The sequence below is a fragment of the Aethina tumida genome, chromosome 4 (genome assembly GCF_024364675.1).
Source record: "Aethina tumida isolate Nest 87 chromosome 4, icAetTumi1.1, whole genome shotgun sequence".
Lineage (NCBI taxonomy): Eukaryota > Metazoa > Arthropoda > Insecta > Coleoptera > Nitidulidae > Aethina > Aethina tumida.
The window spans coordinates 22,459,461-22,481,222 of NC_065438.1; the positions used below are offsets into that span (position 1 = coordinate 22,459,461).

A 21,762-nucleotide genomic window follows, 5' to 3' on the forward strand; every position below is an offset into this window, starting at 1 on the left:
AAAGAACTTCATCAGGTTTTAAACCCCTTTTTCGTAACCCACAAATACCTCCGCAAGGTATTTTCTTATCTAGAAAGATTATATAAGAAATAATATTTAAGTATATAAATTTTACCCTTAGGTGGTGGCCCTAAAGCAATTGGTAATCCATCGTGGCCAATGATTGGGCGTCCATTTTCATCGAGAAGAATCGGTCTTCCATCCGAAGTTACAGGTTTTCCATTTTCTCCAATCAATATGGGTTTACCATCTGAAGTCATGATCGGTTGTTGTTCATCATCCAGAAAATATGGCTGCCCATTCTTATTTCGAGGTATTCCGTCTGGACCTAACATAATGTTATAGCCATCTTCATCGAGGATAGTGTTACCATATTTATCAAGCAAATAGTCGCCTGGTTCTCTACCATGAGATTTTTTCAAATCTATACAAAGTGTAGGGTATCAGAACCAGAATATGTTTAATATTTTGAATATTACCTTTACGGGGAGGACCTACTGCAATAGGTACTCCATCTATACCAATTATTGGATGATTATACGCATCCATAAGAATTGGTCTACCATCTGATGTCACTGGTTTTTTATCAGTGCCTATTAATATTGGTTTATTATCTGGCCCATAAATAAGTTGACCATTTTCATCAAGCAAGTATGGTTGTCCGTCTAAATTTCTGGGTACTCCGTCTGGACTAAATGAAATATCACCGGTATAACCTGAGAAATTAATTATGCATTCATTAAGAAGATTTTAAATACGTTTTTATTACTTATAGGCAATTTATCTAAAACAACTGGTAATCCATCTGAGCCAAGTATGGGTCGATTAAACTCATCCATTAAAACTGGTCTACCATCTGTAGTTACAGGTTTTCCATAAGTATCTAATAGTAGAGGTTTTCCATCTGCTCCAATGATAAGTTGTCCATTTCCATTTAATAAATATGGTCGTCCTTCCGAATTTCTTGGTACACCATCTATACCAATTGAGACAGTCTTACCATCGGGATCCAAAACTGTATTACCGTATTTATCCGTCAGGACTTGAGCAGTCACTGGATCAAATTTCTTATCATCTGGAAAATATTATTTAATAATTTAATTTAAGGATTTTTTGAGTTGTACATTTATGTGGTCCCGGTAAAACAGATGGCAACCCGTCTAATCCAAGAACAGGTTGACCATACACATCTAAAAGGATCGGTTTACCATCAGAAGTAACAGGTTTCCCTTTAACGCCAACTATTATGGGTTTATCATCTAGATCATAAATGAGCTGCCCATCTTCATCTAGAACATACGGTCGATTCTTCGAGTTCCTGGGTATGCCATCTGGTCCTAACAAAATGTAATTATCATCAGGACCTACAACTGGTTTCCCATATTTATCTAACAAGATATTTGGTTTTAAACTTTCTGGTGCACAAATTCCATGACAAGGTTCTGTATCGCCTAAATAATAAACATCTGTATATACACACATACATATTTATTAGAATTTCTACCTAAAATGGTGGGTAATCCATCGTCCCCCAAAATCGGTTGTCCAAATTCATCTACAAGGATTGGCCTGCCGTCTGTAGCCACCGGATGGCCATCTGGTCCTTTTAAGAGGGGTTTACCATTTGGACCATACATTAATTGTCCCTCTTCATCGAGGAAATAGGCTCGTCCTTTTGGATCTCTAGGAACGCCATCCTTATCTAATGAGATGTATTTTTCATCGGGACCCAAAACTGGATTACCATATACATCTAACAGAATGTCACTAGGTATTCGTTTATAAGGCTTGCCATCATCTAAAACAAATATTTTTAATTATGATATCATTTCGCATTTTAATCTTACCTTTAGGTTGTGTCCTTAAAACAATGGGTATTCCATCTTTTCCAAGTACAGGTCGCCCGTTTTCATCAAGAAGAATCGGTTTGCTATCTAAAGTTACAGGTTTACCATCCAATCCAATCACTATGGGCTTCTCATTTGCCCCAAAAATAGGTAATCCATCGCTATCAAGCCAAAAAGGTCGTCCGTCTGAACTCCTGGCAACACCATCTGGTCCCAATAAAATATTATTGCCATCGGGATCATAAATTAGGTTACCGTATTTGTCTGACAAATAATTAGGTTTTGAATCTTTTTTAAGCATTCCACAAAGTGCACCACATGGTGCTTTTTCAGCTACAAGAAGTTTTTTTTAGGAATTTACCATTAATTTCTTTAATATTACCTGAAGGTGTTGGACCAAGAACAATCGGTAATCCATTTTCTCCAAGAACTGGTCCATAGTGATCCATAAGAATTGGCCTGCCATCTGATGTCAAAGGTTTTCCAAGCGCTCCAATCACAATAGGTTCCCCATCTGGTCCATAAATAGGTAAACCATTTTTATCAAGTAAATATGGTAGTCCTCTAGTGTTTCTAGGTATTCCGTCTGAACCCACTAAAATATAGTTACCATCCCGATCTAATACTGGTTTGCCGAAGTTGTCTAGAAGAACTTGGCCATCTTTTGGCATTCCACACACGCCTTTACAAGGTTTTTTACCTGGAAGGAATTTTGTAATACTAAGCTTCAAATTTAAATTAAATTATTTACGTGGTGGTCCCAATGCTATCGGTAGTCCATTAGCCCCCAATACTGGTCGCCCATTTTCATCCGTAAGAATCGGCCTTCCATCTGAAGTGATGGGTTTTCCATCCGTTCCAATCAAAATAGGCTTACCATCTGGTCCATAAATAATCTGATTGTTGTCATCCAGTAAATATGCTCGCCCATCAGAACTTATTGGTTTACTATCCGGCTCTAATAAAATGGCTGTGCCATCAGGACCCAATATTGGGTTCCCTAATTCATCCAAACGAAGTGGTCTACCATCTGCCGATGTAGGTTCACCACGTGGTCCAATTATCAAAGGTCTACCATCACGTCCAAACTTCGGCCGTCCATTATTGTCGAGATATAATAATTTACCATCTTCTGTTACAGGGTTACCATTTTCATCAAGTAAAATTGGTTTTCCATCTGGTCTCAAAATCGGCAAATCGTTTTCATCCAATAATATCGGCTTGCCATCCCCAGTAATGGGCTTACCACCTGGTCCTACAATAAGTGGATTGCTGTCTGGATCAAATATAGGATTGCCTCCTGAGTCTAAATAGAGCGGCGTGCCATCATCAGATACAGGATTGCCATTATCGTCTAGCACTATTGGTTTACCATTGGGACTTAGTATTGGATTACCGCTGGAATTCAGCATAACAGGTTGGCCGTCAAAGGAAATAGGTCTTCCATCGTCTCCAACAAGAAGAGGTTTACCTCCCGTACTGAATATAGGCTTGCCATTTTTATCTAGGTAAATCTCCTTACCATCTGGAGTTACAGGATTTCCAACAACATCCAACAGAAGTGGAAGGCCATCAGGACCCAAAATAGGATTATTATGTTTATCCGTTAGGATTTCTTTGCCATCCTTAGTTCTAGGTCTACCGTTTGGCCCTATTTCAATCGAATTTCCATCAGAGTCAAGTAATGGCTTCCCATTTTCGTCCGCCAAATATAAAATAGCATCTGGGCCAGTAGTAACTCGATATCTTGGTTTCTCTTCGCCTTCTTTTAAGACAACAGGTTGACCGTCTGGTCCAAAAACTGGATTTCCAAATATATCAGTTAGGATTTCTTTTCCATCCGCTGTCACAGGACTGCCGTCCTTCCCTATTAAAATTTTGTTACCAAACGGATCCAAAACTGGATTGCCGTATTTGTCTAACAGAACTTTTTGGCCACCTTTTGGCATTCCGCATACACCTTTGCAAGGTTTTTTACCACCTAAAAGAAATTTTGTGAATATAAAAGTAAAATAACTAATTTAATTTTTTACGTGGAGGCCCCAAAGCAATCGGTAAACCATCTGCCCCCATTATTGGTCGCTCATATGGATCCGTAAGAATTGACCTTCCATCTGAAGTAACAAGTTTTCCATCCAAACCAATTAATATTGGTTTACCATCTGGCCCATTAATGGGTCGGCCATCATCACCAAGCAAATGTGGGAGTTCATCTTTCTTTCGAGGAGGCCCCAAAGCAATTGGTAAACCATCTGTCCCCAATATTGGTCGCCCATATGCATCCGTAAGAATTGGCCTTCCATCTGAAGTAACAAGTTTTCCATCCATTCCAATTAATATTGGCGTACCATCTGATGCATAAACAGGTAAGCCGTTGTCATCAATCAAGTATGGCTGCCCACTTGGACTTCTAGGAATACCATCAGGTCCTACGAATATATATTTGCCATCTGGGCTCAAAACAGGGGTACCGGATTTGTCTAATAGAACACCACCTGATTTTGGAGGTTTTTTCGGCATTCCACAAACTGCTGAACAAGGCTCTTTACCCTCTATAAATTAAATGAATCAATAAAAATGTTTAATCAAAAATTTATTATTACTTGTAATACCTTCTAAAATAATAGGTAATCCATCTTTTCCAAGAACTGGTCGACCATATTTATCTAGAAGAATTGGCGTACCACTTAAGGTAATGGGTCTTCCATCTGCTCCAATCACTACAGGCTTGCCATCCGGTCCATAAATAATCTTACCCTTGTCATCCATTAAATAGGGTCGTCCATCTGGACTTATTGGCATTCCATTCGGTCCCAACAAAATAGACGTACCATCGGGGTTTAAAATTGGGTTGCCTAGTTCATCCAAAAGAAGTGGTCTACCATCTGCCGACCTTGGTTCACCATGTGCTCCAGTTATCAAAGGTTTACCGTCAAGTCCGAAAATCGGACGTCCATTATTGTCCAGATATAATAATTTACCATCTTCTGTTATAGGATTACCATTTTCATCAAGTAAAATCGGTTTACCATCTGGTCTCAAAATTGGAAAATCGTTTTCGTCTAATAATATCGGCTTGCCATCGTCAGTAATGGGCTTACCATCTGACCCTACAATAAGTGGATTGCCGTCTGGACCAAATATAGGATTGCCTTTTGGATCTAAATAGAGCGGTGTACCATCATCAGACACAGGATTGCCACTATCGTCTAGCAATATTGGTTTACCATTAGGACTTAGTAATGGATTACCGTTGGAATCCAGCATAACAGGGTAGCCGTCAAAGGATATAGGTTTTCCATTGTCCCCAATAAGTAGTGGTTTACCTCCAGTACTAAATATAGGCTCGCCATTTCCATCCAGGAAAATCTCCTTACTATCAGCAGTTACAGGATTTCCATCAGCATCCAACAAAATTGGAAGGCCATCTGGTCCCAAAATAGGATTATTATATTTATCCATAAAGATTTCTCTACCATCCTTAGTTCTAGGTCTACCATTTAGCCCTAGTTCAATCGCATTTCCATCAGAGTCAAGTAATGGATTCCCATTTTCGTCCGTTAAATATAAATTACCATCTGGGCCCGCAGTAACTCGATATTTGGGTTTCTGTTCGCTTTCTTTTAAGAGAACAGGTTGCCCATCTGGTCCAAAAATTGGAATTCCAAATATGTCAGTTAGGATTTTTTTCCCATCTGCCGTTACAGGATTGCCGTCTGGTCCTATTAAAACATATTTACCAAAAGGATCTAAAAATGGATTACCGTTTTTGTCTAACAGAACTTTTTGTCCACCTTTTGGCATTCCACATGCGCCTCTGCAAGGTCTTTTACCTCCTAAAAAAAAATATTATGAACATAAAATTAAAATAACTAATTTAATTTTTTACGCGAAGGCCCCAAAGCAATCGGTAAGCCATCTGCCCCCAATACTGGTCCCCCATATTCGTCCATGAGAATCGGCCTTCCATCTGAAGTAACAAGTTTTCCATCCAAATCAATTAATATTGGTTTACCATCTGGCCCATAAATGGGACGGCCATGATCATCAAGCAAATATGGGAGTCCAACTTTTTTACGTGGAGGCCCCAAAGCAATCGGTAAACCGTCTGCCCCTAATACTGGTCGCCCATATGCATCCATAAGAATATGCCTTCCATCCGAAGTAACAAGTTTTCCATCCAATCCAACTAATATTGGCTTACCATCTGGTCCATAAACAGGAAGGCCATGTTTATCAAGCAAATATGGAAGTCCATCTGGACTTTTTGGAATGCCATCAGGACCTAATGGTATATATTTGCCATCTGGACCCAAAACAGGGGAACCGGATTTATCTAGTAGAACACCGCTTGGTGGTGGAGCTTTCTTTGGCATTCCACAAACACCTGGACAAGGTTTTTTACCCTCTAGGGATTAAATGAATCTATAAAAAAATGCTTATTCAATATCTTAATATTTACCCGTTGGTGCTCCTACAATAATAGGTAATCCGTCTTTTCCAAGAACTGGTCGTCCGTATTCATCTAAAAGAATTGGCGTGCCACTTAGGGTAGCGGGTCTTCCATCTACTCCAATCACTATAGGCTTGCCATCCGGTCCATAAATAATCTTTCCGTTTTCATCCATTAAATATGGCCGTCCGTCGGGACTTATTGGCTTACCATCTGGTCCCAACATAATAGATGTACCATCGGGATTTAAAATTGGATTACCTAATTCATCCAAAAGGAGTGGTCTACCATCTGCCGACATTGGTTCACCATGTGCTCCAGTTAACAAAGGTTTACCGTCGAGTCCGAAAATCGGACGACCTTTATCGTCCAGATATAATAATTTACCATCTTCTGTTACAGGATTGCCATTTTCATCAAGTAAAATCGGTTTGCCATCCGGACCCAAAATCGGCAAATTTGATTCATCTAATAATATCGATCTACCACTTTCAGTAAGAGGCTTACCATCTGGTCCCATAATAAGTGGTGTGCCATCTGGGCTAAATAAAGTTTTGCCTTTTGCGTCCAAATAAAGCGGTGTGCCATCATCAGATACAGGTTTGCCACTTTCGTCTAATAAAATTGGTTTCCCATTAGGACTTACTAATGGATTACCGCCAGAATCCAGCATAACAGGGTAGCCGTCAAAAGAAACAGGTTTTCCATCGGCCCCAACAAGCAGTGGTTTACCTCCGGTACTGAATATAGGCTTGCCATTTTTATCTAGGAAAATCTTCCTACCATCTGGAGTTACGGGATTTCCAGCATCATCTAACAAAATTGGAAGGCCATCTGGTCCCAAAATAGGATTATTATATTTATCCAGTAAAATTTTTCTACCATCCTTGGTCTTAGGTTTACCGTCCGGCCCCACTTCGATCGCATTCCCATCAGAGTCAAGTAATGGCTTCCCATTTTCATCTGTTAGATATAAAGTACCATCTGGGCCAGTAGTGGCACGGTATTTCGGCCTCTCTTCGCCTTTTTCCAAGACAACGGGTCGGCCGTCAGTTCCAAAAACTGGGTTTCCAAATATGTCAGTTAGAATTTCTTTTCCGTCGGCTGTTACAGGCTTATCGCCTGGACCTAAGAGGACGGGCTCTCCATTTAAGTCCAAAACTGGATTTCCGAACTTGTCAGTTAAAATTTTTCTCCCGTCTACAGTTTTAGGTTTCCCATCTGATCCTAAGACAACAGGGAGACCATCAGGTCCAATAATTGCGTTTCCATATTTATCAACAGCTATTTCTGTACCATCTGCCAATCTTGGTTTACCGTCTACTCCTAAAGTAATGGGTACGCCGTCCGAACCCAAAACTGGATTTCCATGTTTGTCTAGTAACAGTTCTAGTCCGTTGATTGTCCTTGGTTTACCGTCCGCCCCTATTCGTACAGGAATACCATTGGAATCGACCAACGGTTGCCCGTTTTCATCAATTAAATATAAGGTACCATCAGGGCCTTTTGTAACGTGATACTTTGGTTTTTCCTTTGAAACCATGGGCGTTCCATCTGGACCCATTATGGGACGACCTAAAGAGTCTAATAAGATCGGCTTACCATCAATTGTTTTAGGTTTTCCGTCTGATCCCAAAACAATAGGTTGACCTTTTTGGTCTAACATTGGAACACCAAACGAGTCTACGAAAATTTCTTTACCATCTTCCATTCTAGGTTTACCATCTGGCCCCAAAAGAATGGGATTACCATCGGGACTCAAAACTGGATTTCCGTGCTTGTCCAGCAACAGTTCTTTACCGTCTTGTGTCCTAGGTTTCCCATCAGGTCCAATAAGAATTACTTTACCATCTCGATCTAAAATGGGGTGTCCCAGTTTGTCCGTCAGAACTTCCTTACCATCGGCCGTTTTAAGTTTTCCATCTGGTCCTACTTGTATTGGCAATCCGTTAATGTCAAGCAATGGTTGACCACTTTCATCAGTTAAATAAGCAGTACCATCAGGACCCCTTGTAACTTGTAGTTTTGGTTTTGGCTTTTCTTCTTTTGAAATCATTGCTTTACCATCTGGACTCAATTTGGGTATGCCATCTTCATCTAAGGATATTTTTCTACCGTCTGCTGTTGTAGGTTTTCCATCCGGTCCCACAAGAATTGGTTTCCCATCCGGTCCCATTATTGGTTTATTGTGTTTATCGAGAAAAAGTTCTTTACCGTCCGTTGTTCTTGGTTTTCCATCTGGTCCTAAAAGAACTACATTCCCATCAGGCCCATACATCACATTTCCTTTATCATCGAGTAACACTTCTTTGCCATCTGGCGCTCTAGGTTTGCCATCTGATCCCAAAACAATAGGTTTACCATTTGGTCCCATAACAGGATATCCATATTTGTCTAAAAATAATTCTTTACCATCAGGCATTCTAGCTTTACCGTCAGGTCCCAATATAATTGGTATACCATCAGGACCCAAAACGGGATTACCAGATTTATCTACTATAACTTCATGTCCTTCAACAGTTCTAGGTTTACCATCTGCTCCCATTAAAATGCGCTTTCCATTAGAATCAACCATCGGCTTACCACTTTTATCATATAAATATGGAATGCCATCTGAACCTCTAACAATCTGAAATTTCGGTCTGTCTTCCATGATCTGTTTAAGGTACACATCCGAATCGACAGGCTTGCCATCTGCAGTTCTAGGTTTACCATCTTCTCCATAGAAAATTGCTTTTCCATCAGGTCCCAAAATTGGTTTACCTAATTTATCAACTGGAATTTCTCTCCCGTCTCCGGTCCTAGGTCTGCCATCTACTCCTAAGGTAATAGGTTTACCATCAGGACCAATAACAGGTTTTCCTAAATTGTCCACAGGGATTTCTCTACCATCTGCAGTTCGATATTTGCCGTCGGGTCCTAATGTAATCGTTCTACCATCAGGACCTATGATTGGTCTTCCTGTATTATCAACAGGGACTTCTCTACCATCTGCACTCCTATACTTTCCGTCTGGTGCTAAAGAAATGGGTGTTCCATCGGGTCCAATGATTGGCTTACCAGTATCATCAACAGGAACTTCTTTACCATCCGCAGTCCTGTACATTCCGTCTGGTCCCAGAGTTACTGGTCTACCATCAGACCCAACAATTGGCTTACCGGTTTTGTCAACAAGAACCTCTCTTCCATCATCGGTTCGATATTTTCCGTCTGTAGCCAATGTGAGAGGTTTACCATCAGGACCGATGACTGGTCTTCCTGTTCTATCTATGGGTCCCAAAGAAGCAGGTATACCATCTGGACCAACAATTGGTGCTCCTGATTTGTCAACAGAAACTTCTCTACCATCAGCAGTTCTTGGTTTCCCGTCATAACCAATTGTAACGGGTATACCATCAGCACCCAAGATGGGTCTTCCAGCTTTATCAACAGGAACTTCTCTACCATCCGCAGTCCAATATTTACCGTCAGGTGATAAAGAAATGGGTCTTCCATCGGGTCCAATAATTGGTTTACCAGTCTCATCAACTGGAACTTCTTTACCATCCGCAGTTCTATATTTTCCGTCTGGTGCCAAAGTAATAGGTCTACCACCAGAGTCAGTGATTGGTTTACCACTTTTATCAACAGGAACTTCTCTACCATCTGCTGTTCTATATTTTCCATCCGGGCTCATTGTGAGAGGTTTGCCATCAGGACCGACGACCGGCTTTCCTGTTCTATCAAGAGGCGGCAAAGTAACAGGTATACCATCCGCACCCAAGATAGGTTTTCCTGCATTATCAACAGGAACTTCTCTAGAATCGGCTGTCCTATATTTTCCGTCAGGTGCTAAGGAAATGGGTCTCCCATCGGGACCAATGATTGGCTTACCAGTATCATCAACAGGAACTTCTTTACCATCCGCAGTTCTGTACTTTCCGTCCGGTCCCAAAGTTACTGGTCTACCATCAGACCCAACAATTGGCTTACCGGTTTTGTCAACAGGAACCATTCTACCATCAGCGGTTCTATATTCACCGTCTGAAGCCAATGTGAGAGGTTTACCATCAGGACCGACGACTGGTCTTTCTGTTTTATCTATGGGTCCCAAAGAAACAGGTATACCATCTGGACCAACGATTGGTGCTCCTGTTTTGTCACCAGAAACTTCTCTACCATCTGCAGTTCTTGGTTTCCCGTCATAACCAATTGTAACGGGTATACCATCAGCATCCAAGATGGGTCTTCCAGCTTTGTCAACAGGAACTTCTCTACCATCCGCAGTCCTATATTTACCGTCAGGTGCCAAGGAAATGGCTCTCCCATCGGGACCAATGATTGGTTTACCAGCCTCATCAATTGGAACTTCTTTACCATCAGCAGTTCTCGGTTTTCCGTCTGATCCAATTGTTACGGGTTTTCCATCTGCACCCAGGAGGGGCTTTCCCGATTTATCAACAGGAACTTCTTTACCATCAGCTGTTCTATATTTTCCGTCTGGTGTTAAAGTAATGAATCTTCCATCAGACCCTGCGATTGGCTTACCTGTTTTGTCAACAGGAACTTCCTTACCATCGGTGGTTCTATATTTTCCATCTGGAGCCAAAGTAAGAGGTCTACCATCAGCACCTATGAACGGCTTATCTGTTCTATCTAAAGGTGCCAAAGTAACAGGTATACCATCAGGACCAATGATGGGTGCTCCAGCCTTGTCAACAGAAACTTCTTTTCCATCGGCAGTTCTTGGTTTTCCGTCTAATCCAATTGTGACGGGTTTTCCATCTGCACCCAAGATGGGCTTTCCCGATTTATCAACAGGAACTTCTTTACCATCAGCTGTTCTATATTTTCCGTCTGGTGCTAAAGTTATAGGACTTCCATCAGGTCCAATGATTGGCTTACCACTTTGATCAACAGGAACTTCCCTACCATCCGTAGTTCTATATTTTCCGTCTGGTGACATAGTTATTGGTTTACCATCAGGCCCAGTAATTGGCCTCCCAGTTTTGTCAACAGGAACTTCCTTACCATCAGCAGTTCTATATTTCCCGTCTGGGGCCAGAGTTACTGGTCTACCATCAGGCCCAGTAATTGGCTTACCAGTTCTGTCAACAGGAACTTCCTTACCATCAGCAGTTCTATATTTCCCGTCTGGGGCCAGAGTTACTGGTCTACCATCAGGCCCAGTAATTGGCTTACCAGTTCTGTCAACAGGAACTTCCTTCCCATCAGCAGTTCTGTATTTTCCGTCTGGGGCCATAGTCAAAGGTTTACCATCAGCACCTATGAACGGCTTGACTGTTCTATCTAATGGTGCCAAAGTAACAGGTATACCATCAGGACCAATGATGGGTGCTCCAGCCTTGTCAACCGAAATTTCTTTTCCATCGGCAGTTCTCGGTTTTCCGTCTAATCCAATCGTTATGGGTTTTCCATCTGCACCCAAGATGGGCTTTCCCGATTTATCAACAGCAACTTCTTTACCATCAGCTGTTCTATATTTTCCGTCTGGTGCTAAGGTTATAGGACTTCCATCAGGTCCAATGATTGGCTTACCACTTTGGTCAACAGGGACTTCCCTACCATCCGCAGTTCTATATTTTCCGTCTGGTGACATGGTTATTGGTTTACCATCAGGCCCAGTAATTGGCCTGCCAGTTTTGTCAACAGGAACTTCCTTACCATCAGCAGTTCTATATTTCCCGTCTGGGGCCAGAATTACTGGTCTACCATCAGGCCCAGTAATTAGCTTACCAGTTCTGTCAACAGGAACTTCCTTACCATCAGCAGTTCTATATTTTCCGTCTGGGGCCATAGTCAAAGGTTTACCATCAGCACCTATGAACGGTTTGACTGTTCTATCTAAAGGTGACAAAGTAACAGGTACACTATCCGCACCAATGATTGGTGCACCAGCTTTGTCAACCGAAACTTCTTTTCCATCGGCAGTTCTCGGTTTTCCGTCTAATCCAATCGTTACGGGTTTTCCATCTGCACCCAAGATGGGCTTTCCCGATTTATCAACAGGAACTTCTTTACCATCAGCTGTTCTATATTTTCCGTCTGGTGCTAAGGTTATAGGATTTCCATCAGGTCCAATGATTGGCCTACCACTTTGGTCAACGGGAACTTCCCTACCATCCGCAGTTCTATATTTTCCGTCTGGTGACATAGTTATTGGTCTACCATCAGGTCCAGTAATTGGCCTGCCAGTTTTGTCAACAGGAACTTCCCTACCATCCGCAGTTCTATATTTTCCGTCTGGTGACATAGTTATTGGTCTACCATCAGGTCCAGTAATTGGCTTACCAGTTCTGTCAACAGGAACTTCCTTACCATCAGCAGTTCTGTATTTTCCGTCTGGGGACATAGTCAAAGGTTTACCATCAGCACCTATGAACGGCTTGCCTGTTCTATCTAATGGTGCCAAAGTAACAGGTATACCATCAGGACCAATGATGGGTGCTCCACCCTTGTCAACCGAAACTTCTTTTCCATCAGCAGTTCTCGGTTTTCCGTCTAATCCAATCGTTATGGGTTTTCCATCTGCACCCAAGATGGGCTTTCCCGATTTATCAACAGGAACTTCTTTACCATCAGCTGTTCTATATTTTCCGTCTGGTGCTAAAGTTATAGGACTTCCATCTGGTCCAATGATTGGCTTACCACTTTGGTCAACAGGAACTTCTCTACCATCCGCAGTTCTATATTTTCCGTCTGGTGACATGGTTATTGGTTTACCATCAGGCCCAGTAATTGGCTTACCAGTTCTGTCAACAGGAACTTCCTTACCATCAGCAGTTCTATATTTCCCGTCTGGGGCCAGAATTACTGGTCTACCATCAGGCCCAGTAATTGGCTTACCAGTTCTGTCAACAGGAACTTCCTTACCATCAGCAGTTCTATATTTTCCGTCTGGGGCCACAGTCAAAGGTTTACCATCAGCACCTATGAACGGTTTAACTGTTCTATCTAAAGGTGACAAAGTAACAGGTACACCATCAGCACCAATGATTGGTGCACCAGCCTTGTCAACCGAAACTTCTTTTCCATCGGCGGTTCTCGGTTTTCCGTCTAATCCAATCGTTACGGGTTTTCCATCTGCACCCAAGATGGGCTTTCCCGATTTATCAACAGGAACTTCTTTACCATCAGCTGTTCTATATTTTCCGTCTGGTGCTAAGGTTATAGGATTTCCATCAGGTCCAATGATTGGCTTACCACTTTGGTCAACGGGAACTTCCCTACCATCCGCAGTTCTATATTTTCCGTCTGGTGACATAGTTATTGGTCTACCATCAGGTCCAGTAATTGGCCTGCCAGTTTTGTCAACAGGAACTTCCCTACCATCCGCAGTTTTATATTTTCCGTCTGGTGACATACTTATTGGTCTACCATCAGGTCCAGTAATTGGCTTACCAGTTCTGTCAACAGGAACTTCCTTACCATCAGCAGTTCTGTATTTTCCGTCTGGGGCCATAGTCAAAAGTTTACCATCAGCACCTATGAACGGCTTGCCTGTTCTATCTAAAGGTGCCAAAGTAACAGGTTTACCATCAGGACCAATGATTGGTGCTCCAGCCTTGTCGACAGAAACTTCCTTTCCATCGGCAGTCCTTGGTTTTCCGTCTAATCCAATCGTTACAGGTTTCCCATCTGCACCCAGGATGGGTTTTCCCGATTTATCCATTGGAACTTCTTTACCATCAGCTGTTCTATATTTTCCGTCTGGTGCTAAAGTTATAGGACTTCCATCAGGTCCAATGATTGGCTTACCACTTTGGTCAACAGGAACTTCCCTACCATCCGCAGTTCTATATTTTCCGTCTGGTGACATAGTTATTGGTTTACCATCAGGCCCAGTAATTGGCCTGCCTGTTTTGTCAACAGGAACTTCCTTACCATCAGCAGTTCTATATTTCCCGTCTGGAGCCAAAGTTACTGGTCTACCATCAGGGCCAGTAATTGGCTTACCAGTTCTATCCACAGGAACTTCCTTACCATCGGCAGTTCTATATTTCCCGTCTGGAGCCAAAGTTACTGGTCTACCATCAGGCCCAGTAATTGGCTTACCAGTTCTGTCAACAGGAACTTCCTTCCCATCAGCAGTTCTGTATTTTCCGTCTGGGGCCATAGTCAAAGGTTTACCATCAGCACCTATAAACGGCATGCCTGTTCTATCTAAAGGTGCCAAAGTAACAGGTACACCATCAGGACCAATGATTGGTGCTCCAGCCTTGTCGACAGAAACTTCCTTTCCATCGGCAGTTCTCGGTTTTCCGTCTAATCCAATCGTTACAGGTTTCCCATCTGCACCCAGGATGGGTTTTCCCGATTTATCCACTGGAACTTCTTTACCATCAGCTGTTCTATATTTTCCGTCTGGTGCTAAAGTTATAGGACTTCCATCAGGTCCAATGATTGGCTTACCACTTTGGTCAACAGGAACTTCCCTACCATCCGCAGTTCTATATTTTCCGTCTGGTGACATAGTTATTGCTTTACCATCAGGCCCAGTAATTGGCCTGCCTGTTTTGTCAACAGGAACTTCTTTACCATCAGCAGTTCTATATTTCCCGCCTGGAGCCAAAGTTACTGGTCTACCATCAGGGCCAGTAATTGGCTTACCAGTTCTATCCACAGGAACTTCCTTACCATCAGCAGTTCTATATTTCCCGTCTGGTGCCAGAGTTACTGGTCTACCATCAGACCCAGTAATTGGCCTACCAGTTCTATCAACAGGAACTTCCCTACCATCCGCAGTTCTATATTTTCCGTCTGGTGACATAGTTATTGGTCTACCATCAGCCCCAGTAATTGGCTTGCCAGTTTTGTCGACAGGAACTTCCTTACCATCAGCAGTTCTATATTTTCCGTCTGGGGTCATAGTTAGTGGTTTACCGTCAGCACCAATGACTGGCTTTCCTGTTCTATCCAATGGCGCCGACGTAACAGGCACACCATCCGGACCAACGATTGGTGTTCCCGCCTTGTCAACAGAAACTTCTCTTCCATCAGCAGTTCTCGGTTTTCCGTCCGACCCAATTGTAACGGGTTTTCCATCAGCACCCAATATAGGCTTTCCCAATTTATCAACTGGAATTTCTTTACCATCAGCTGTTCTATATTTACCGTCTGGTCCCAGAGTAACTGGTTTACCATCTGGTCCCGTAATTGGATTCCCAGTTTTGTCGATAGGAACTTCTCTTCCATCTGCAGTTCTGTATTTACCATCTGGTCCCATAGTAACTGGTTTGCCATCTGCCCCAATAACTGGTTTACCAGTTTTGTCAACTGGAACTTCTCTACCATCTGCAGTTCTGTATTTACCGTCTGGAGCCAGAGTTACTGGTCTACCGTCAGGCCCAGTAATTGGTTTACCAGATTTGTCAACAGGAACCTCCTTACCATCAGCAGTTCTATATTTTCCGTCTGGGGTCATAGTTAGTGGTTTACCATCAGCACCAATAACTGGCTTTCCTGTTCTATCCAATGGCGTCGATATAATAGGCACACCATCCGGATCAACGATTGGTGTTCCTGCCTTGTCAACTGAAACTTCTCTTCCATCAGCAGTTCTCGGTTTTCCGTCCGACCCAATTGTAACGGGTTTTCCATCAGCACCCACAATTGGTTTCCCCGATTTATCAACTGGAACTTCTTTACCATCAGCGGTTCTATATTTTCCGTCTGGTGCTAAGGTTATTGGTCCACCATCAGGCCCAATGATTGGCTTACCAGTTTTGTCCACAGGAACTTCTCTTCCATCGGTTGTTCTGTATTTACCGTCCGGTCCCAGAGTAACTGGTTTACCATCTGGCCCCGTAATTGGCTTCCCAGTTTTGTCGATAGGAACTTCTCTTCCATCTGCAGTTCTGTATTTACCATCTGGTCCCATAGTAACTGGTTTGCCATCTGCCCCAATAACTGGTTTACCAGTTTTGTCAACTGGAACTTCTCTACCATCCGCAGTTCTGTATTTACCGTCTGGAGCCAGAGTTACTGGCCTTCCGTTAGGCCCAGTAATTGGTTTACCAGATTTGTCAACAGGAACCTCCTTACCAGCAGCAGTTCTATATTTTCCGTCTGGGGTCATAGTTAGAGGTTTACCATCAGCACCAATGACTTGCTTTCCTGTTCTATCCAATGGCGGCGATGTAACAGGCACACCATCCGCACCAACGATTGGTGTTCCCGCCTTGTCAACAGAAACTTCTCTTCCATCAGCAGTTCTCGGTTTGCCGTCCGACCCAATTGTAACGGGTTTTCCATCAGCACTCAAGATGGGCTTTCCCGATTTATCAACTGGAATTTCTTTACCATCAGCTGTTCTATATCTACCGTCTCGTCCCAGAGTAACTGGTTTACCATCTGGCCCCGTAATTGGCTTACCAGTTTTGTCGATAGGAACTTCTCTTCCATCTGCAGTTCTGTATTTACCATCTGGTCCCATAGTAACTGGTTTGCCATCTGCCCCAATAACTGGTTTACCAGTTTTGTCAACTGGAACTTCTCTACCATCCGCAGTTCTGTATTTACCGTCTGGAGCCAGAGTTACTGGCCTACCGTCAGACCCAGTAATTGGCTTACCAGATTTGTCAACAGGAACCTCCTTACCATCAGCAGTTCTATATTTTCCGTCTGGGGTCATAGTTAGTGGTTTACCGTCAGCACCAATGACTGGCTTTCCTGTTCTATCCAATGGCGCCGATGTGACAGGCACACCATCCGGACCAACGATTGGTGTTCCCGCCTTGTCAACAGAAACTTCCCTTCCATCAGCAGTTCTCGGTTTTCCGTCCGACCCAATTGTAACGGGTTTTCCATCAGCACCCAATATAGGCTTTCCCGATTTATCAACTGGAATTTCTTTACCATCAGCTGTTCTATACTTACCGTCTGGTCCCAGAGTAACTGGTTTACCATCTGGCCCCGTAATTGGCTTCCCAGTTTTGTCGATAGGAATTTCTTTTCCATCTGCAGTTCTGTATTTACCATCTGGTCCCATAGTAACTGGTTTGCCATCTGCCCCAATAACTGGTTTACCAGTTTTGTCGATAGGAACTTCTCTTCCATCTGCAGTTCTGTATTTACCATCTGGTCCCATAGTAACTGGTTTGCCATCTGCCCCAATAACTGGTTTACCAGTTTTGTCAACTGGAACTTCTCTACCATCTGCAGTTCTGTATTTACCGTCTGGAGCCAGAGTTACTGGCTTACCGTCAGGCCCAGTAATTGGCTGACCAGATTTGTCAACAGGAACCTCCTTACCATCAGCAGTTCTATATTTTCCGTCTGGGGTCATAGTTAGTGGTTTACCGTCAGCACCAATGACTGGCTTTCCTGTTCTATCCAATGGCGCCGATGTGACAGGCACACCATCCGGACCAACGATTGGTGTTCCCGCCTTGTCAACAGAAACTTCCCTTCCATCAGCAGTTCTCGGTTTTCCGTCCGACCCAATTGTAACGGGTTTTCCATCAGCACCCAATATAGGCTTTCCCGATTTATCAACTGGAATTTCTTTACCATCAGCTGTTCTATACTTACCATCTGGTCCCATAGTAACTGGTTTGCCATCTGCCCCAATAACTGGTTTACCAGTTTTGTCGATAGGAACTTCTCTTCCATCTGCAGTTCTGTATTTACCATCTGGTCCCATAGTAACTGGTTTGCCATCTGGCCCAATAACTGGTTTACCGGTTTTGTCAACTGGAACTTCTCTACCATCCGCAGTTCTGTATTTACCGTCTGGGGTCATAGCTAGAGGTTTACCATCAGCACCAATAACTGGCTTTCCTGTTCTATCCAATGGCGCCGATCTAACAGGCACACCATCCGGACCAACGATTGGTGTTCCCGCCTTGTCAACAGAAACTTCTCTTCCATCAGCAGTTCTCGGTTTTCCGTCCGACCCAATTGTAACGGGTTTTCCATCAGCACCCAGAATTGGTTTCCCCGATTTATTAACTGGAACTTCTTTACCATCGGCGGTTCTATATTTTCCGTCTGGTGCTAAGGTTATTGGTCCACCATCAGGCCCAATGATTGGCTTACCAGTTTTGTCCACAGGAACTTCTCTTCCATCGGCTGTTCTGTATTTACCGTCCGGTCCCAGAGTAACTGGTTTACCATCTGGCCCCGTAATTGGCTTCCCTGTTTTGTCGATAGGAACTTCTCTTCCATCTGCAGTTCTGTATTTACCATCTGGTCCCATAGTAACTGGTTTGCCATCTGCCCCAGTAATTGGCTTACCAGATTTGTCAACAGGAACCTCCTTACCAGCAGCAGTTCTATATTTTCCGTCTGGGGTCACAGTTAGAGGTTTACCATCAGCACCAATGACTGGCTTTCCTGTTCTATCTAATGGCGCCGATGTAACAGGCACACTATCTGGACCAACGATTGGTGTTCCCGCCTTGTCAACAGAAACTTCTCTTCCATCAGCAGTTCTCGGTTTTCCGTCCGACCCAATTGTAACGGGTTTTCCATCAGCACCCAATATAGGCTTTCCCGATTTATCAACTGGAATTTCTTTACCATCAGCTGTTCTATATTTACCGTCTGGTCCCATAGTAACTGGTTTGCCATCTGCCCCAATAACTGGTTTACCAGTTTTGTCTACAGGAACTTCTCTGCCATCCGCCGTTCTGTATTTTCCGTCCGGGCCCATGGTAACAGGTTTACCGTCTGGCCCAGTAACTGGTTTGCCAGTTTTGTCAACAGGAACTTCCTTGCCATCAGCAGTTCTATATTTTCCGTCTGGGGTCATAGTTATGGGTTTACCATCAGCACCGATGACTGGCTTTCCTGTTCTATCCAATGGCGCAGATGTAACAGGCACACCATCCGGACCAACAATTGGTGTTCCCGCCTTGTCAACGGAAACTTCTTTTCCATCAGCAGTCCTTGGTTTTCCGTCGGACCCAATAGTAACGGGTTTTCCATCAGCACCCAAGATGGGCCTTCCCGATTTATCAACTGGAACTTCTTTACCATCAGATGTTCTATATTTTCCGTCTGGTGCTAAAGTTATAGGTCTTCCATCAGGCCCAATGATTGGCTTACCAGTTCTGTCAACAGGAACTTCTCTTCCATCCGCAGTTTTGTATTTACCGTCTGGCCCCAGAGTAACTGGTTTACCATCCGGCCCCGTAATTGGTTTACCAGTTTTGTCTGTAGGAACTTCTCTTCCATCTGCAGTTCTGTATTTACCATCTGGTGCCATGGTAACTGGTTTTCCATCTGGTCCAATTACTGGTTTACCAGTTTTGTCAACTGGAATTTCTCTACCATCCGCAGTTCTGTATTTGCCGTCTGGAGCCAGAGTTACTGGTCTACCGTCAGGCCCAATAATTGGCTTACCAGATTTGTCAACAGGAACCTCTTTACCATCAGCAGTTCTATATTTTCCGCCTGGAGTCATTGTTAGGGATTTACCATCAGCACCGATGAGTGGCTTTCCTGTTCTATCCAATGGCGCCGACGTAGCAGGCACACCATCTGGACCAACGATTGGTGTTCCTGCCTTGTCAACAGAAACTTCTTTTCCATCAGCAGTCCTTGGTTTTCCGTCGGACCCAATAGTAACGGGTTTTCCATCAGCACCCAAGATGGGCCTTCCCGATTTATCAACTGGAACTTCTTTACCATCAGATGTTCTATATTTTCCGTCTAGTGCTAAAGTTATAGGTCTTCCATCAGGCCCAATGATTGGCTTACCATTTCTGTCAACAGGAACTTCTCTTCCATCCGCAGTTTTGTATTTACCGTCCGGCCCCAGAGTAACTGGTTTACCATCCGGCCCCGTAATTGGTTTACCGGTTTTGTCTATAGGAACTTCTCTTCCATCTGCAGTTCTGTATTTACCATCTGGCGCCAAGGTAACTGGTTTGCCATCTGGCCCAATAACTGGTTTACCAGTTTTGTCAACTGGAACATCTCTACCATCCGCAGTTCTGTAATTACCGTCTGGTGCCAGAGTTATTGGTTTACCATCAGACCCAGTAATAGACTTTCCAGTTTTATCAACAGGAACTTCTTTACCATCAGCAGTTCGATATTTACCATCAGGTGCCAAAGTTACAGGTCTACCTTCAGGCCTAATAATAGGCTTACCAGTTTTATCAACAGGAACTTCCTTACCATCAGCAGTTCTATATCTACCGTCTGGAGTCTTAGTGAGAGGTTTACCATCAGCACCGATGGCAGGTTTTCTTGTTCTATCTAAAGGCGTCGAAGTAACAGGTATACCATCTGGACTAGTGACTGGCGTTCCAGTCTTGTCAACAGAAACTTCTCTTCTATCAGCAGTTCTAGGTTTTCCATCCGACCCAATTGTAACAGGTTTTCCATCCGCACCCAAAATGGGTTTTCCAGATTTATCAACAGGGACTTCCCTACCATCAGCAGTTCTATATTTACCGTCGGGCGATAAAGTTACAGGTCTTCCATCAGACCCAGTGATTGGTTTACCAGTTTTATCAAGAGGAACTTCTCTACCATCAGCCGTTCTATACTTCCCATCTGGTGTCATAGTAACAGTTTTTTCATCAGGACTAATGATTGGTTTTCTTATTTTATCTTCAGGAACTTCTCTGCCATCTGCAGTTTTATATTTTCCGTCCGATCCTACAGTAACTGGTTTACCATCGGACCCAGTTATAGGCTTACCAGTTTTGTCAACTGGAACCTCTTTACCTTCGGCAGTTCTATATTTTCCATCTGGTGCTAAAGTTACTGCTCTACCGTCAGGACCAATGACTGGCTTACCTGATTTGTCAACGGGAACTTCTTTGCCATCAGTAGTCCTATATTTCCCATCAGGTGACAAAGTTACCGGTTTACCATCAGGACCTATAATTGGTTTTCCTGTTTTATCTATAGGAACTTCTCTGCCATCTGCAGTTTTAAATTTTCCATCTGGTGACAGAGTGATAGGACTACCATCAGCACCGATGATAGGTTTCCCAGTTTTATCCACTGGAATTTCTTTACCATCTGCAGTTCTATATTTTCCGTCTGGTGTTCGAGTAATAGGTCTACCATCAGCACCAGTGATTGGTTTTCCTGTTTTATCAACAAGAATTTCTTTACCATCGGCTGTTCTAGGTTTTCCATCCAAACCGACTGTAATTGGTTTACCATCAGCACCCAAAATTGGTTTTCCCGATTTATCAACCGGAACTTCTCTGCCATCTGCAGTTTTATATTTCCCATCTGGACCCAGAGTTACTGTTCTTCCGTCAGGACCAATGATTGGCTTACCTGTTTTGTCAACAGGGACTTCTTTGCCATCAGCTGTTCTATATGTGCCGTCTGGTGCTAGAGTAACCGGTTTACCATCTGGACCTATAATTGGTTTTCCAGTTTTGTCAACAGGAACCTCTTTGCCATCTGTAGTCCTATATTTTCCGTCTGGTGACAAAGTGACTGGACTACCATCGGCACCGATGATAGGTTTCCCAGTTTTATCCACTG

The 21,762-nt window shown here is 43.2% G+C and overlaps 1 protein-coding gene across 1 annotated transcript in view; it reads right to left on the reverse strand.

The window, feature by feature from the left end:
* Positions 1–328: 328 nt before the first annotated feature.
* The window catches only part of LOC109607037 (mesocentin), a 28,234-nt gene continuing 6,800 nt past the window's right edge, over positions 329–21,762 (reverse strand). Inside the window, exons 4-15 of the mRNA XM_049966749.1 lie at positions 6,310–21,667; positions 5,737–6,255; positions 4,460–5,683; positions 3,881–4,399; positions 2,599–3,828; positions 2,230–2,547; positions 1,848–2,180; positions 1,505–1,798; positions 1,125–1,451; positions 770–1,075; positions 480–716; positions 329–402 (exon numbers count right to left, since the gene is read on the reverse strand). Of these exons, the coding sequence (XP_049822706.1) occupies positions 329–402; positions 480–716; positions 770–1,075; positions 1,125–1,451; positions 1,505–1,798; positions 1,848–2,180; positions 2,230–2,547; positions 2,599–3,828; positions 3,881–4,399; positions 4,460–5,683; positions 5,737–6,255; positions 6,310–21,667 (20,739 nt within the window). The remainder of the gene's footprint in view (positions 403–479; positions 717–769; positions 1,076–1,124; positions 1,452–1,504; positions 1,799–1,847; positions 2,181–2,229; positions 2,548–2,598; positions 3,829–3,880; positions 4,400–4,459; positions 5,684–5,736; positions 6,256–6,309; positions 21,668–21,762) is intronic.